General features: G+C 32.9%; 2 protein-coding genes across 4 annotated transcripts; one reads left to right on the plus strand and one right to left on the minus strand.

Annotated features, from left to right (window-relative positions):
- Positions 1 to 1,385: 1,385 nt before the first annotated feature.
- On the plus strand, positions 1,386 to 12,037 carry cd37 (CD37 molecule). Of its 3 annotated transcripts, none has more exons than XM_067370000.1 (11): positions 1,386 to 1,524; positions 2,199 to 2,266; positions 3,326 to 3,619; positions 3,855 to 3,929; positions 4,150 to 4,257; positions 6,239 to 6,424; positions 6,513 to 6,596; positions 9,422 to 10,329; positions 10,457 to 10,528; positions 11,505 to 11,636; positions 11,781 to 12,037. In XM_067370000.1, the coding sequence occupies exons 2-8, from the start codon at positions 2,201 to 2,203 to the stop codon at positions 9,491 to 9,493; spliced, it is 885 nt and encodes a 294-aa protein (XP_067226101.1). In that variant the 5' UTR covers positions 1,386 to 1,524; positions 2,199 to 2,200; the 3' UTR covers positions 9,494 to 10,329; positions 10,457 to 10,528; positions 11,505 to 11,636; positions 11,781 to 12,037. The 3 variants fall into 3 exon arrangements, with proteins under 3 accessions (XP_067226101.1, XP_067226099.1, XP_067226102.1); XM_067370001.1 differs by having other exon boundaries at positions 1,393 to 1,524; positions 3,326 to 3,389; positions 3,489 to 3,619; positions 9,422 to 10,528; XM_067369998.1 differs by having other exon boundaries at positions 9,422 to 10,528.
- An 818-nt stretch (positions 12,038 to 12,855) lies between these two features.
- Positions 12,856 to 14,165, minus strand: gjz1 (gap junction protein zeta 1). The gene is made up of 2 exons (XM_067370161.1): positions 14,075 to 14,165; positions 12,856 to 13,945 (listed from the first exon to the last, which is right to left on the minus strand). The coding sequence occupies exon 2, from the start codon at positions 13,901 to 13,903 to the stop codon at positions 13,214 to 13,216; it is 690 nt and encodes a 229-aa protein (XP_067226262.1). The 5' UTR covers positions 13,904 to 13,945; positions 14,075 to 14,165; the 3' UTR covers positions 12,856 to 13,213.
- Positions 14,166 to 14,363: the final 198 nt, after the last annotated feature.

Genomic DNA, 14,363 nt, shown 5'->3' on the forward strand with positions numbered 1-14,363 from the left:
TAATGGGCCGTGGTTGGATCTTCCATCAGGACAATGATCCAAAACAAACATCAAAACCAACACACAAGCACAAAATGAAGCTTCTGCCATGGCCATCCCAGTCCCCTGACCTGAACCCTAAAAAAATGAGTGGAGTGAACTGAAGAGAAGAAGCACCATCGTGGAGCTGGAATCTGAAGGATCTGGAGAGATTCTGCATGAAGGAATGATCTCTGATCTCTTGTCAGGTGTTCTCCAAACTCATCAGGCATTAGGTGAAGACTCAGAGCTGTTATCTTGGCAAAAGGAGGTTGCAAAAAGTATTGAATGAAAGGGTGGCAATAATTGTGGCCAACGTGTAAAAACATTTATAACAATTTAAAACATTTATTTCATAATGTGATTTTTCCCCACTTTCAATTTGTTTCCTTCAATGAAAGGTTAGATTTTTGCTAATTTTATGAATTAAAGATCAAAAGGATAAACTATAATCTATCTATCTATCTATCTATCTATCTATCTATCTATCTATCTATCTATCTATCTATCTATCTATCTATCTATCTATCTATCTATCTATCTATCTATCTATCTATCTATCTATCTATCTATCTATCTATCTATCTATCTATCTATCTATCTATCTAACTGTCTGTCTGTCTGTCTGTCTGTATACTCTTTAACTTGTGTCTCTGATCACGAGGCAATATTGAAATCCATTTCAATCCATGATGCTTTCCTCCATTTAATAACAGCACTTTGCCCTAGATATAATCACAGCACCTACTGCCCTTTCTATCCATTAACAGGGAAGCCCTAAAACATTCCACCTAATTATCTACCACTAATTGTGCTAAAGCTGTATTTGGGGCGGGGGTGGGGGGAACAGGCCGATCAGGAAGCTTGTTGAAACGGAATGAGAGCTGAAATTTCAAGCTCCTGTGGGAGGCATAATAGTGACCTCAGATGAATTAATCTTGATCTCTGCCCCTGTGTTTCATTTTCATGCACTCATCTGCTGTTAAGAACAGGTGTGCTCTTATATCTGAGGTCATTTCTTTTGTTCCCTCTCAGAAATCGATATCATGAAGTCTTAAGCACCATATGGGAATTTTTCGATGAAAACAAAACTTTTTCAATGTTGCTTTTTTATAAATGTCAAATTAATTACATTTTCTAAATCTTGCAGCCTGTGAAAAACATGAAAACATCACAAAATGTCATAGCATGACAAATAATAATTTACACATTTCAAATTAAATGCTGCTAATTCAGAAAGTAAGTGGGGATATGTGGATCTAAAAGGTGTACGATTCTGTGACTAGGGCTGATATTTTATTTATGGTGGGTGTTCCTGTGCACCTGCTTTCTACTGAAGTATAGTCAGTGATGCTTTACTTACAGGCATGAACTCTCAAGCAATACAGCAAATCAAAATTGAACATTTTATTTATGCAAATTTTATTTTTACATGATCTCATGTGATGCTGCCACATTTCCTTTACCCACCGTGTAATCTTACCGACTTTGCCCAGTTTGTTTAAGGTAAGTTTTACATCTTTATTTCATTGGTGAAACGGTTTATTCTAGAAAGAATTATAAGACATCAGTCAGATCATTAAAATGTTTTGATAAATGCCAGTTAGATGCTGATTATGAAACATTGTTTATCTGAGATATGATTTCCTGAAAAAAAAAAACAGATTTTATTTCATAAATGTTTAAAAAAAAAAAACGTTCTGGTTACAATAACAGTATAAAAGGGGAGGAATAACAAAAATCACTGGCTGTTTTAACCATCGAACAGGATGTAATCCTATAAAAAACATGAATTTACGTAACCCCTGAAGGATATATTCTCGAATTTTCATAACAGCAAACAAAGCACTTTTGTCCCATGTGCCTGCTAGTGCTTGAATAGTTAATGCATGTCTGTGTAAAACGATAGCTTTGGTTTCGTTACCATAGGCAAGGAAATACGAGAGTACAAGACACTTCCTGTACCCTGTTCTGTTTTTGTGCTTGAAGAGAGAAGCAGGGTTTTTTTTCTTTCCGGGCAACAAATCCATATAAACAAATACAAAAACAAATTTAACACACATGCTATTCTTTAAAAAAAGTACTGAACTGTGTGAAACTAACTTTTCTGTGAACAATAAAAGTGGAACAGTTCTTCTTGTCATCCTGAAGATATTTTTCTATTTATTTTGTGCTTACAGATATGGCGTCTGAGTGCTGTCTCAGTCTCACCAAATACTTCCTATTTCTCTTCAATTTAATATTCTTTGTAAGTTGCATACGAGTCCTCAGACACATTTAACTGATCCAAAAGGAAATGAAATGAAATATACAGAGCAAAAAATATATTCGACAACACTTTCCTTGCAGCTACAGTACAGTCCAAAAGTTTGGAACCACTAAGATTTTTAATGTTTTTAAAAGAAGTTTCGTCTGCTCACCAAGGCTACATTTACTTAATACAGTAATTAATACACTTAATACAGTAAAAAAACAGTAATATTGTGAAATATTATTACAATTTAAAATAACTGTGTACTATTTAAATATATTTGACAAAGTAATTTATTCCTGTGATGCAAAGCTGAATTTTCAGCATCGTTACTCCAGTCTTCATTGTCACATGATCCATCAGAAATCATTCTAATATGCTGATTTGCTGCTCAATAAACATTTATGATTACAAAGTACAAAGCTTTTGTAGCATTATACACTACCGTTCAAAAGTTTGGGGTCAGTAAGAATTTTTATTTTTATTTTTTTGAAAAGAAATTAAAGAAATAAATACTTTTATTCAGCAAGGATGCATTAAATCAATCAAAAGTGGCAGTAAAGACATTTATAATGTTACAAAAGATTAGATTTCAGATAAACACTGTTCTTTTGAACTTTCTATTCATCAAATAATCCTGAAAAAAAATATTGTACACAAATATTTTGTACAATTGTATACATTAAATGTTTCTTGAGCAGCAGATCAGCATATTATAATGATTACTGAAGGATCATGTGACACTGAAGAATGGAGTAACGATGCTGAAAATTCAGCTTTGCATCACAGGAATAAATTACTTTGTGAAATATATTCAAATAGAAAACAGTTATTTTAAATTGTAATAATATTTCACAATATTACTGTTTTTACTGTATTTTTAATTAAATAAATGTAGCCTTGGTGAGCAGACAAAACTTCTTTTAAAAACATTAAAAATCTTAGTGGTTCCAAACTTTTGGACTGTACTGTATATAATACGTTCCCTTTTTTCTCAACAAGGCAAAACTTCTTCAAATTGCTGTTGAACAGGTTCTTTTTCTTCTTCTCATTTAGCTCTTAGGATCACTCCTCTTATCTTTGGGACTATGGATACTATTTTCGGAGACCAGCATTTTCTGTAAGTTTTATATTTATTTGAAGTGCTGTTTCGATACTTTGCCTATTATTGATTGTATATTGCAAACTATTAAAACATTTGCTCCATGTTTTTTTGCAGTGCCCTCCCCTCCCTACATTTCAGTCTCTCTCTTCTCCTACTTGCTGATCATCAGTGGCTCTGTGACCATGTCATTAGGCTTCTTTGGATGTCTGGGTTCTCTGAAGACTGTCAAATGTCTGCTGGCAATTGTGAGTTTTCAGACAAACAAAACATTTGCAAAAGATTTGCGTCATTTAACATACTCTTTAACCTTAAAAATAGGTTATTTGTTAGGACAACTCCTAAAATGTTATGAGCCTAGTATTAGTCACCAGCCTCTTGGGAATTGTGCATGTTTTTGGTACTTGTGTTTGTAATGCAGCAGTAAGTTGATCTGCTCCACTGAGCTGTAGCAGTATTAAAATGAGCTTCATTTATCTGCAGTATTTCATCCTGCTCACAGTTCTTCTCGCGGCTCAGATAGTGGGTGGGGTTCTTTTCTACACCCAGAAGAGTCAGGTAACTCAAGCATGCAGATCTGCAGTCCCACCCTGTTTGGCTTTGGGCTTTTTTTATACACATCCAGCACATTACTTAATTAATCATCTTTGGTGTCAAGCTTTTAATCAGTATGATTGATTTCCATTTTTTAAATCTTATATGTCTATGAAACCAGTACTTCAGATAAAATCATGACCAAAACATCTTTAACTTGTTTTTCCCCCTTACTCTTAATCAGTTGGTCGATTCACTAAGTGAGCATACTCTTGATCTAGTTAAGATATTTGGAAGCAATGACTCCAGTCTCCAGGGTTTTAAACAGACTCTAGAGTACATTCAGATGGAGGTAAGAGAAACAGTACAACAGACATCAACACATGGCAGTACACAACAAAAAGAAAAATATATATGAGAAAACTTTATGTACACTACCGTTCAAAAGTTTGGGGTTAGTACGATTTTTTTATGTTTTAAAAGAAGTATATTCCGCTCACCAAGCCTGCATTTATTTGATTAAAAATACAAACAAAAACAGTAATATTGTGAAATATTATTCCAATTTTAAACAGCTGTTTTCTATGTCAATATACAGTAAAGTGTAAAGTGATCAAAGCTGGATTTTCAGCATCATTACTCCAGTCTTCAGTGTCACATGATCCTTCAGAAATCAATTTCAATATGATGATTTGATGCTCAAGAAACATTTATGATTATTATCAATGTTGAAAACATTTTTTTTCAAAATTCTTCGATGAATAGAAAGTTCAAAAGAACAGCATTTATTTAAAATAGAATATTTTCTAACATTATAATTGTCTTTACTGTAACTTTTGATCAGTTTAACTCATCCTTGATGAATAAAAGTATTGATTAATTTTATTTCTGTCCCCCAAAAATAAAATTAATATTCTTACTGACCCCAAACTTTTGAACTGTAGTGTTTAATGTTACAAAAGATTTAGATTTCAGACAAATGCTGTTCTTTTGAACTTTCTATTCATCATAGCATCATGAAATAAAAATGTAAATAACTGTAAATAACAGAAGATACTTCTTTTAAAACATTAAAAAATCTTACTGACCCCACACTTTTGAACGGTAGTGTAAAACTGACTAAATTTTCAAGTACATAATCTTTTTTCAAGTACATTTCACACATGGAATTAAGTAAAAGTAATGAAATGATTTTTATTTAATTCATCTTAATTTTAAGCATTTATAGTTTGTCACTGAACTGACATTAAAGGGTTAGTTCACACAAAAATGAAAATTTTTCATTAATTACTCTCCCTCGTATTGTTCCAAACCTGTAAGACTTTTGTTCATCTTTGGAACTGAAATGAATATATTTTTAATAAAATCTGAGATATTTCTGTTCCTCCATCGACAGCCTACGGATCTACCACTTTCAAGGCCCAGAAAGGTAGTAAAGACATCATAAAAGTAATCCATGTATTCCGGTGGTTTAACTTAAATTTTATGAAGCAATGCAAATACGAATGCTTGTGCAAAAAAAAAAAAAAAACATAATACACTTTATTTACAAAAATATTAGCTAAACTCCAATGTGCATTCATGAGAGCACTACGACGTACATGTTTTGTGTTGACGCGTGAGTCTGATGTGAGATTGCATGATTGTGCATTGGAGATTAATATTTTGCAAATAAAGTGGTAAATTATGGGTTATGGGCACTCACGTTGCTTCAGAAAATTGTGGTTAAACCACTGGAATCACATGGATTACTTTAATGATGTCTTTACTACTTTTCTGGGGCTTGAAAGTGGTAGTTGCGTATGCTGTCAATGGAGGTGACAGAAAGCTCCCATATTTCATTAAAAAGATCTTCATTTCTGTTCTGAAGATGAACGAATGGTTTGGAACAACATGAGGGTGAGTAAATGATGACAGAATCTTTGGGTGAACTAACCCTTTAATGCCACAAAAATGAATTATGTAGTAAGTGAGCTGAAAAGAATTACATTTGTGTAGCTTTAGCTCATTTTAATTAATTAATTAATTTTCCCCCAGTCTATATGCCAGGGATCAGAGCAGTTTCAGCCCACTTTTGGATAATAGGACATCTCATTCATCTTGTAAAATTTTAAGAGGTGTTTGACTACAAAAGTAGCTTTCATGAAAATTCAATATTTCTAAAATAGAGCTCTAAATAAAATTATAAGCATAATACATGCCACGTAATGCATAATACATTCTACAGTCCAGAGGTGCTGTTATATGCCATGATATCAGTAGAACTTGAAAGCAAACTTTGACAGTTATTGGGAAGTCTGAAACAAAATTTCACCTCCATTATATTTTTGCAGACCAAATGCTGTGGTTGGCAAGGGAAACAGGACTGGGGGGATTCTATACCTTGTTCCTGCGTCGACACAGGCAATGTCACTGTCAATGCAACACATAAAACCGAAGCTCCAATGTCTCTCCAATGTTCCACATGTTTCTCAAATGTTTCCATTTCGAATCACACTGTATGCTCAATTTATGAGCAGGTACGGTTTCAGCTCTGCCCCATAATCATTTTATAAATTGTGTTCCAACATAAAAAATTGAGTTGTACCTCTTTTCTCTCTCTCAAAGGGTTGCAGTGACAATATAAAAAAGTGGCTGGAAGAAAATATTCTCTTGATTTTGGTGGTTATTTTGACCATTTCTGTGGTGGAGGTAAGCAAGCTGTCGCCAAACACATTAAACCCAATTCAGAATTAGAGTTAATGAGAATAGATTTAGTATAACAGGAGGAATTAATGGTGTTGATGAAGGTTTTATTTCCCACCTCTGGTCATATGTCTCATAGTGTCTTCAGTGGATTTGTCTGGTATCTTACTGTTGCCTTAATCGCACACACCGTTGCTGCCCTAGAAGGTCACATGGCAGCCATGTTCAGCTATCCAGGTCTCAGTTTGTTACTAGTGTGGTGTGGTTGAGTGCTTCATTTTTGCATGGATGCACAGTTAATGTATAGTTGGTATCACCCATAAAGTCTGGAATACAATACACACATTTTAAAACACTTGGCATCATTGCCAACTTTGTAAATGGTTACAGAGAAAAACTGGAGTTCATACAACGACTGAGGATCACACAAAATAAGATTACCAGACACTACCAACCCTTACAACAAAAGAAGTTTATTTAAGTTTTCTATTAGTATATTTCTTTTAAACTAAAAACAAGAAAGTATACTTTCAGTCTATTTTTCAGAATTATACTTTATGTACTAAAATCGCACTTAAGTAAAATTGTCTTATACTGACAGAAAAGTCTAAGTATATTTGTATGTTTGTATATTTTAAGTATATTAAAAGTATAATTAAGTATTCAAAGTATACTTGACTTGTAGTTTTGTTTAATATTTTGATTGAGTAGGCTAAATATACATTGTTTAAAAATATATATTTATAAAGAAAAGAGATATCTTCCTAATTCTGAGTACCTGCATTTTTGTAGGCTAGTGTACATAGGAATTTACTTCAAATCTACTTTACTCTTTCCTGAATTTTTCTAGCTATCCATGTTTTCATTGTTGTACGGTAGGGGGCGCTATTACGCATCTTCTAGTACAGAATCTTCGATCAAAACACAGAAGAAGAAGAAGAAGAAGAAGAAGAAGATGAAGCAAGTGATAGAAGATTGTTTACACAAATGTAAAATCTCAAAAATCACAAATTTAAATTACAACTGCCTAATGTTACTGAAAGAAATGATGAACCCATAATAAGGAAACGACTGTGAAGCTATGATCTACCCCTTCTGTGTTTTGATCATCATTCTGAATCTGATCCAGGTGTAGTCTTTGACAAAAAATGATATTTTCTCAACTTTTTTTTTTTGAAATGTTGCCTCTTTATGAAACTTACCCACATTCAAGTGTTGATAAAAAAGAATGCATGCAATAACATGTTTTTAAGATTAAAATACAGTTAAAGATATATTTCAGTATAAAAAATTAACAACTAAATTGGAGCATAGTAGCCTGGTATACTGAAAGTGCAAAAGTAATATAGTAAACTATAAGTATGATGTTATGTTCACTTAAAGAAAACTAGTATACTTGCAGTATAAAACTAGTAGTTTACTGAGAGTACACTTCAAAGTGTACTTTCATAAGCTAATAAACGTACTGCTAGTATTAAAATAGTAATTAATATACTCATAACAGGTTTATTTGTAGTACAGATGCAGTACAAATGAGAAACGTAGTTGTGCAATTAAAGTTCACTACTGTTAGTACACTTACACGTATACTTCATTTGGGCCAATTTAGTCCCAAGCAGTATTGAAATATTACATTTACAAGTTAACTACTAGTACACATTGATATTAGTATACTTACTACATAAAGTATACTTAAAAATATACATGAACATAACTTAGGCTATACTTCATAAAATGAACTTCTTTTTCGTAAGGGAAACTTTCAAGTCCTTTTGAACACAACAAACTGTATTCCAGCTTTAAGGGGTTTATTTTGGAATAACGAAATAGTGAGTGAACATTATCCCACTTATTACACAGCTTCTCGCAAATATAAATGCGTGGAAATGAAATAATGATTAGAAATTACCTGTATATTATCTTAAATCTTCCGTTAAGGAATAAAAAAGTACACTAACATGCAAATCAATCGGCCTTGCAGTAAGACAAACACTGCAATTAAAACTGAAGTTCCTATTTTTTTTTTTTTTAAAAAGAAGATAACTAAGACTGAAGATTGAGTTGCATTTGTTTGAAACAAAAGAGAGCAGTCAAATTAGCAAAATTTCAATGCAGGGGCAAAAAAGATCCATCATCTATTGTCAATCGATGTATGAATCATCAACAGAACCCAATGCAAAAGCTTTCGCCCTGCAAATGAATTCCTGTTCAAACAACTGAACTCTGGCTGCAGAGATGCGCCAAACAATGTTAAATATGACCGCAGCTTAATACTAGACTGAAGTGTTGCTATGGACAATGGTGAACATTATGACATTTCTGACTGGTGAATGCTGCGATTGATCAGAATCGAGTATTGTAGAGTGCTGTGTAATATGTTTTGTTATAGTTAATGCATGGTTCTGCTTGGTGTGGAAATGATATAGTAACCATGAGAAACAGTATTGTTTCTCAGACTAGACATACAGCGCTATGGTCTTACATTTGGCTGTTTTAAATTTTCATGCGGTTTTGTTACTGTGTGACTTTGTTTTGTGAGCTCAGAGTTACAGAATATGATTGTACAAAGGTCTCAGTGGTTTCTTTCAATTGTATCTTTCCTCACAGAGATTTCACTGTGGAATACTGGCAAGGTATATGTTTGTGCTGTTATAATAGTAGCCTAGTGTGTGGTGTGAAGATTCGTTAATTGGCTTGGTCGCAGCATTTGAATCTGCAATGTTTTCTCCAACGTTAATTGAGGGCATTGCCATAATTAGATATTATATTATTAATGATTAACTGAATGGTTGAACCATGGATGGTTCATTTATGAATTTTTATTTTTGCAGATATGTGGTATGATCCTTTCGATGTGTCTGTATAAAGCAAGTTCTGTGGACTACAACACAATTTTCTACTAAGGTGACCAGGATCAGTGAGGGGAAAACGTCAAGTATTCATTTTCTTTCATTATAAATTTGATGTTTTGTTGATGACCTTTTTAAATGAGATTGCTATTTTTCTGTAAGGTATTTGATTGTTTTATACAGATATTTTTTTCTCTAAAAGACAGTCACTTGTTGATTTTCCTTGTTATTCATATGCGTGTTATAGTTTTTTTCTGGTATTTGTTTATAAAATGTAAAATTAATTTGAACCTGATAATGATATAAACTTTAATTTCTTGATTCTCAAAATTTGTTCATGTGACTAAGAACTGTCTCATTTGTTCAGTTTAGCCATCGGGTAAGAAAGGACTGGGAACATTAGGGTGTGACAGTGTAATATTTCACTATTGTTGTTCACACAAAGCAAATGACCTCAATACTGTGGCTATGTGTGAGATAGTTTTCATAATCATGTTTTTTATATCTAAAATATATAACTTAAATTGTCCTTATATGCTGTTTTATGTAAGATGACAACAAGTATTATATATTAGCAGTTTTAAAAAAACTTAGATTTAAGATAAATTGTGTAAAGTGTATCCAAATACCCTTGAAAAACAGGGTAATTGTAATAAAACTGTTGCTAAAGGAAATAAAACATTTGATTATATTATAAAGTTTGTTTTATGTAATAATAACTGTATTTATCTGTTTATTTAAACTGAGGATGTAAATGGTACATAGGACACGCAATACCCCATAGCAAGTTATTGTTAGGGCAGGGAGGAGGGCACTTGTTATCAGGTGTCATATATATATATACATGCTGTATTCATCTCCATGATTAATTCTTGGGCAAGTCTAAGAAGGTAAGAAAGATATTACATCAGACTACAGTATTTCTTTACAGCAATTTTAGTCTTCATGCATAAATATATTGATTTTACATGTATTTTTTTTCATATTTAATCACTCGTTATCATTCATTTCTGTCAGTTTGAAAAAGAAAGAAAGAAAAGATGGGATCCCGCACATTGCTTCTGATCATGATCTTAAGTGCCCTCTGTGGTAAGTGGAAAACAATTTTGACTGTTTTCAGAATCTCTTTGTAATACAATTAAAGTAAACAGGTTGCGCTTTTTATAATATCTGTATATATATATATTTATATATATATATATATATATATATATATATATATATATCTATATATATATATATATATATATATATATATATAATATAGCAAAACACTAATCTTTTAATTCTCTTAACCACAAATGATTAGTCAAGTCAAATTCACTGCTTAAAAAGCTATAGCCGTCTCAGAAAAACATCAAAGACAGAAAGAAGTTTTTGGCAGAATATTGGAAGTTGTGTGTGGAGTGATGAATCACAATGAAACACGAGTTGCATGGTGATGCTCTGCGCTGTCTTCGAAAATCTGCTGAGAAATATATAATAACTGCATCTCTAACACAGTGAAGCATGGAGGGAGAGGTGTCATTGTGTGGGGAGCTTTTTTAGCTGCTGGTGGTGAGCTACACCCTGAAAAGTCATTTAATGCTTTGGAGTACAGGAGAATATTGAAAAATGGCTTGATTCCCAGAAATTCAAATTTATCTAAAGAGGAATGATCAGATGTTGTTTTTCAACAAGACAGTGCTCATGCTCAAATTGCAAAGACAACCAAGAAGTGGCTTGAGAAAAGTCCATCAGGCTCCTGTCCAATTGAACCCTATAGTGAATATTTAGTCTCACATTAAACTCAAACGAACTGGAAGACATTCTTATTAACTGTTTGAAGCCATTAACATTGAGTGGAACAACACTGACTCTTCTTCCTGTAAAAAGCTGTCTGCAAGTTGAGGAAGGCTATTCTATGCCAAGTTACTTTATCTAATTTCCTGGCCATTGATTTGTGATTTTATATTCTGAATTTTTCAGGTATTTTTTCCTATAATTGTAAGAAAATATAGAAGATTGCTTTTTATTATTATTATTTTCAACATTATTTTTACATTTCAAATTTGTGATCTCATAGTTGCGCAGGCACTGAGGTGCAACTACTGCAAGAAGATCAACAAAGAAGAACCCAACTGTAATGAGATGGAGGAGAGAGAATGCAGCAGTGGTCTCGATACCTGTTTGAGGATCAGAATGCATCCTCCAGCCTGTGAGTTGACCGTATTCATTTCCTCAGATGCTAAAAAAAAAAAAAAAAAAAAAATAGGATAATGCAGAAAAAATAGGATAGTGAGTATTATTTTTCAACCCAAGAGCCTTTTGTGAAAGCTATTGTGTGCATTTCTTTTTGTAGACGGTGAGGTGCGCAGATGTGGCAAAGCTAAGGAGTGTGATTCTGCTGTGCCTCCTCAGGTGGAGAGATACTGCTGCAGCACAGACCTCTGCAACTGATCTGCTATTATCAGCCATATATATATTTTGCCATATGGTCTGTGATTATCTTATGCTACTGAAAATGCTCAAAACATACAGCTAACATAGTTATTCATGTTCCTAAAGTTAATATATATGTACATTTCAGTAGAGATATTATAGTGAAATAAATTCTGGCCAGCAAAAAAAAAAAAAAAAAAAAAAAAAATTCTTTGTGTTTTCTGAAACATTTTTATATTGTTGTGTATTGTCAGAGATTTGAAAAGAGCAAGTTGAAAAGCCCAGTCAGCATTCACACAAAAAAATGACTTCTCACCTAGCCCGAACACAACAAAACTGCAGACACAGAAACACCATGCAAAAGCCAAAAAAACATTTTCTTAACACATTTTTGTTCTAGCACTGCAAAATATCTTTCTTAGTATTTCTCTTACTTTCAGTAAAATTTCTAAACATTCTTAAATCAAGATACATTTATTTAAGCAGAATGACATAAGATATCGTTTTTTGTTTTTTAAATTCTGACTTAAAACAAGAACAAATATCAATCAATGTGTATAATCTAGTTTTTCCTTTGAGTTAAAACTTGGAAACTTAACACTTGGAAATTATATATATATATATATATATATATATATATATATATATATATATATATATATATATATATATATATATATATATAAGACTTCAGATGCAAAAGCCTCTAAGTGCCATCTGAAATTTTCTTCTAAAATGAGCATTTTTATTAAGCTTGTATGTTTATGTTCAGTTATTTCACTTTAATGGCAATGAAAAGGACCTATTAATTGCCATTAAAGTGAAATTACTGAACCTAAACATACAAGCTTGATAAAAATGCTCATTTTAGAAGAAAATTTCAGATGGCACTTAGAGGCTTTTGCATCTGAAGTCTTCATATATATGCAATTTTTTGAAAAATTACAATTCAATCACATTAAATAAAGATACGGTTACACTTTATATTAGGTGCCTAACTACTTTGTACTCACATCAAAAAATAAGTATAATAAAAACATTAACTGATATTTGCTGGTGGTGTTGGTAGATTTAAGAGAAGGGTCATTAGAGTAATTAATTAAAATTAATTACAGCTGTAATTACATGCAGGTATTTTTAAAATACGAATACAATGTAAAATCATGTTTGTACATAGTAGTTAAAGACACTTAATATAAAGTGAAACAAAAATACAGTCATATTAATTACAATATTGGGCACAGTAAGCCATAATGAAGCATTTCAGAAAAAAAAAAACAAAACAAAAAAAAACTGAACAGTTGCATTAATGCTAATATGCTTGTGTTCACCAAGAACCTTTTGTTAACCATTTCAGAGATAGTGGACTATTGAGTAGAAAAAAAAACCACTGCTTGTAATAATAACCAGGGCAGATATAAACAGCAGTGCATAGACAGACATCGTCTTTTCTGCTGCTCCTCGGACCACACACTGCTGTACTGAACATCCTTTAAAACTTAACTCACAAACATAAACCGACTTATCCAATTTAGGCAGAACCCAGAACAGCAAGACATACATGAACATAACCTCCACTACAATCCGCAGCATCAAGCTGAACAGGTACACCAGCAGACTGCTTTTGCTCTTGTGGAGGTCTATCATCAGCCTACCACCAACAGTCATGGTGGGATCAATGACACCTCCCTGCTCGCTTTCCGATTCCATTTCTTTCTCTTTCTTCTTCTGGAATGAAGATCGAAGATGGGAAGAAAAAAGCTCCATGAGAAGGACCGAGAGCACAAGAAGGATGTAGAGGAAATGCCATGCCATCACTATAGAATGGTCAAAGTGTTCATTAAAGCAAGCTTTAATGCAGAACTGTGAGCTGTTGTTACAGATGAAATCATCATTTAGGCTTTTCCATGGAAACTGAGCCAGAAAGATGGTCACTAGGCGGATGCAGAGCAAGCCGAACCACATGGTGCGACCTTTATAGGTGGCGGTGGAGTCCACCGCAGTACGGAGGATTGGGATGAGCCCGGTAACTATCGCTGCCATCGCTAGGGTGGATTCTTCTTTTTTATACAAATCAGAATCTATCTGCGCGCATATAAAAAAAAGAGACAATTTTCAATTAGTTATATTAAATATACACTATTTGGTACATTGTGTGATACATTAACATGATTTCAAAACAGCAGTGTGGAATTTAACATAAACCAAACATACCTTTTTTAGAGGGAATGTGGTGTTTGTCCAAAGCTGAAGTTGTCATTTTTGAGCTTCACTAAATATATAGCCTGCTAAACTGTATGTGTCATCAAAAATGGTTTCTCACACATAGGTCTTCTCTTAGCTTTTTTTTTTCTTCACTTAGGGTTAGGGCCTAACTATAATATTTAAACACAGTTTAAATGTTAAAATTTGAATACAAGGGCATTCATCACCACCGGTTAACATTTTTGACACACCTACTAATTATAAATAATAATAGTTTAATAACTTTTTTCCACAATTT

Source organism: Chanodichthys erythropterus, chromosome 19 (genome assembly GCF_024489055.1).
Source record: "Chanodichthys erythropterus isolate Z2021 chromosome 19, ASM2448905v1, whole genome shotgun sequence".
Taxonomy (NCBI): Eukaryota; Metazoa; Chordata; class Actinopteri; order Cypriniformes; family Xenocyprididae; genus Chanodichthys; species Chanodichthys erythropterus.

Excerpts from the sequence above, each read along its gene's own strand:
- cd37 (XM_067369998.1), top strand. The coding sequence starts at position 2,201 with ATGGCGTCTGAGTGCTGTCTCAGTCTCACCAAATACTTCCTATTTCTC. Across the intron at positions 4,258-6,238 it reads TAGAGTACATTCAGATGGAG|ACCAAATGCTGTGGTTGGCA; the intron begins GTAAGAGAAACA and ends ATATTTTTGCAG. Across the intron at positions 6,597-9,421 it reads TGACCATTTCTGTGGTGGAG|ATATGTGGTATGATCCTTTC; the intron begins GTAAGCAAGCTG and ends TTATTTTTGCAG.
- gjz1 (XM_067370161.1), bottom strand. The coding sequence starts at position 13,903 with ATGGCAGCGATAGTTACCGGGCTCATCCCAATCCTCCGTACTGCGGTG.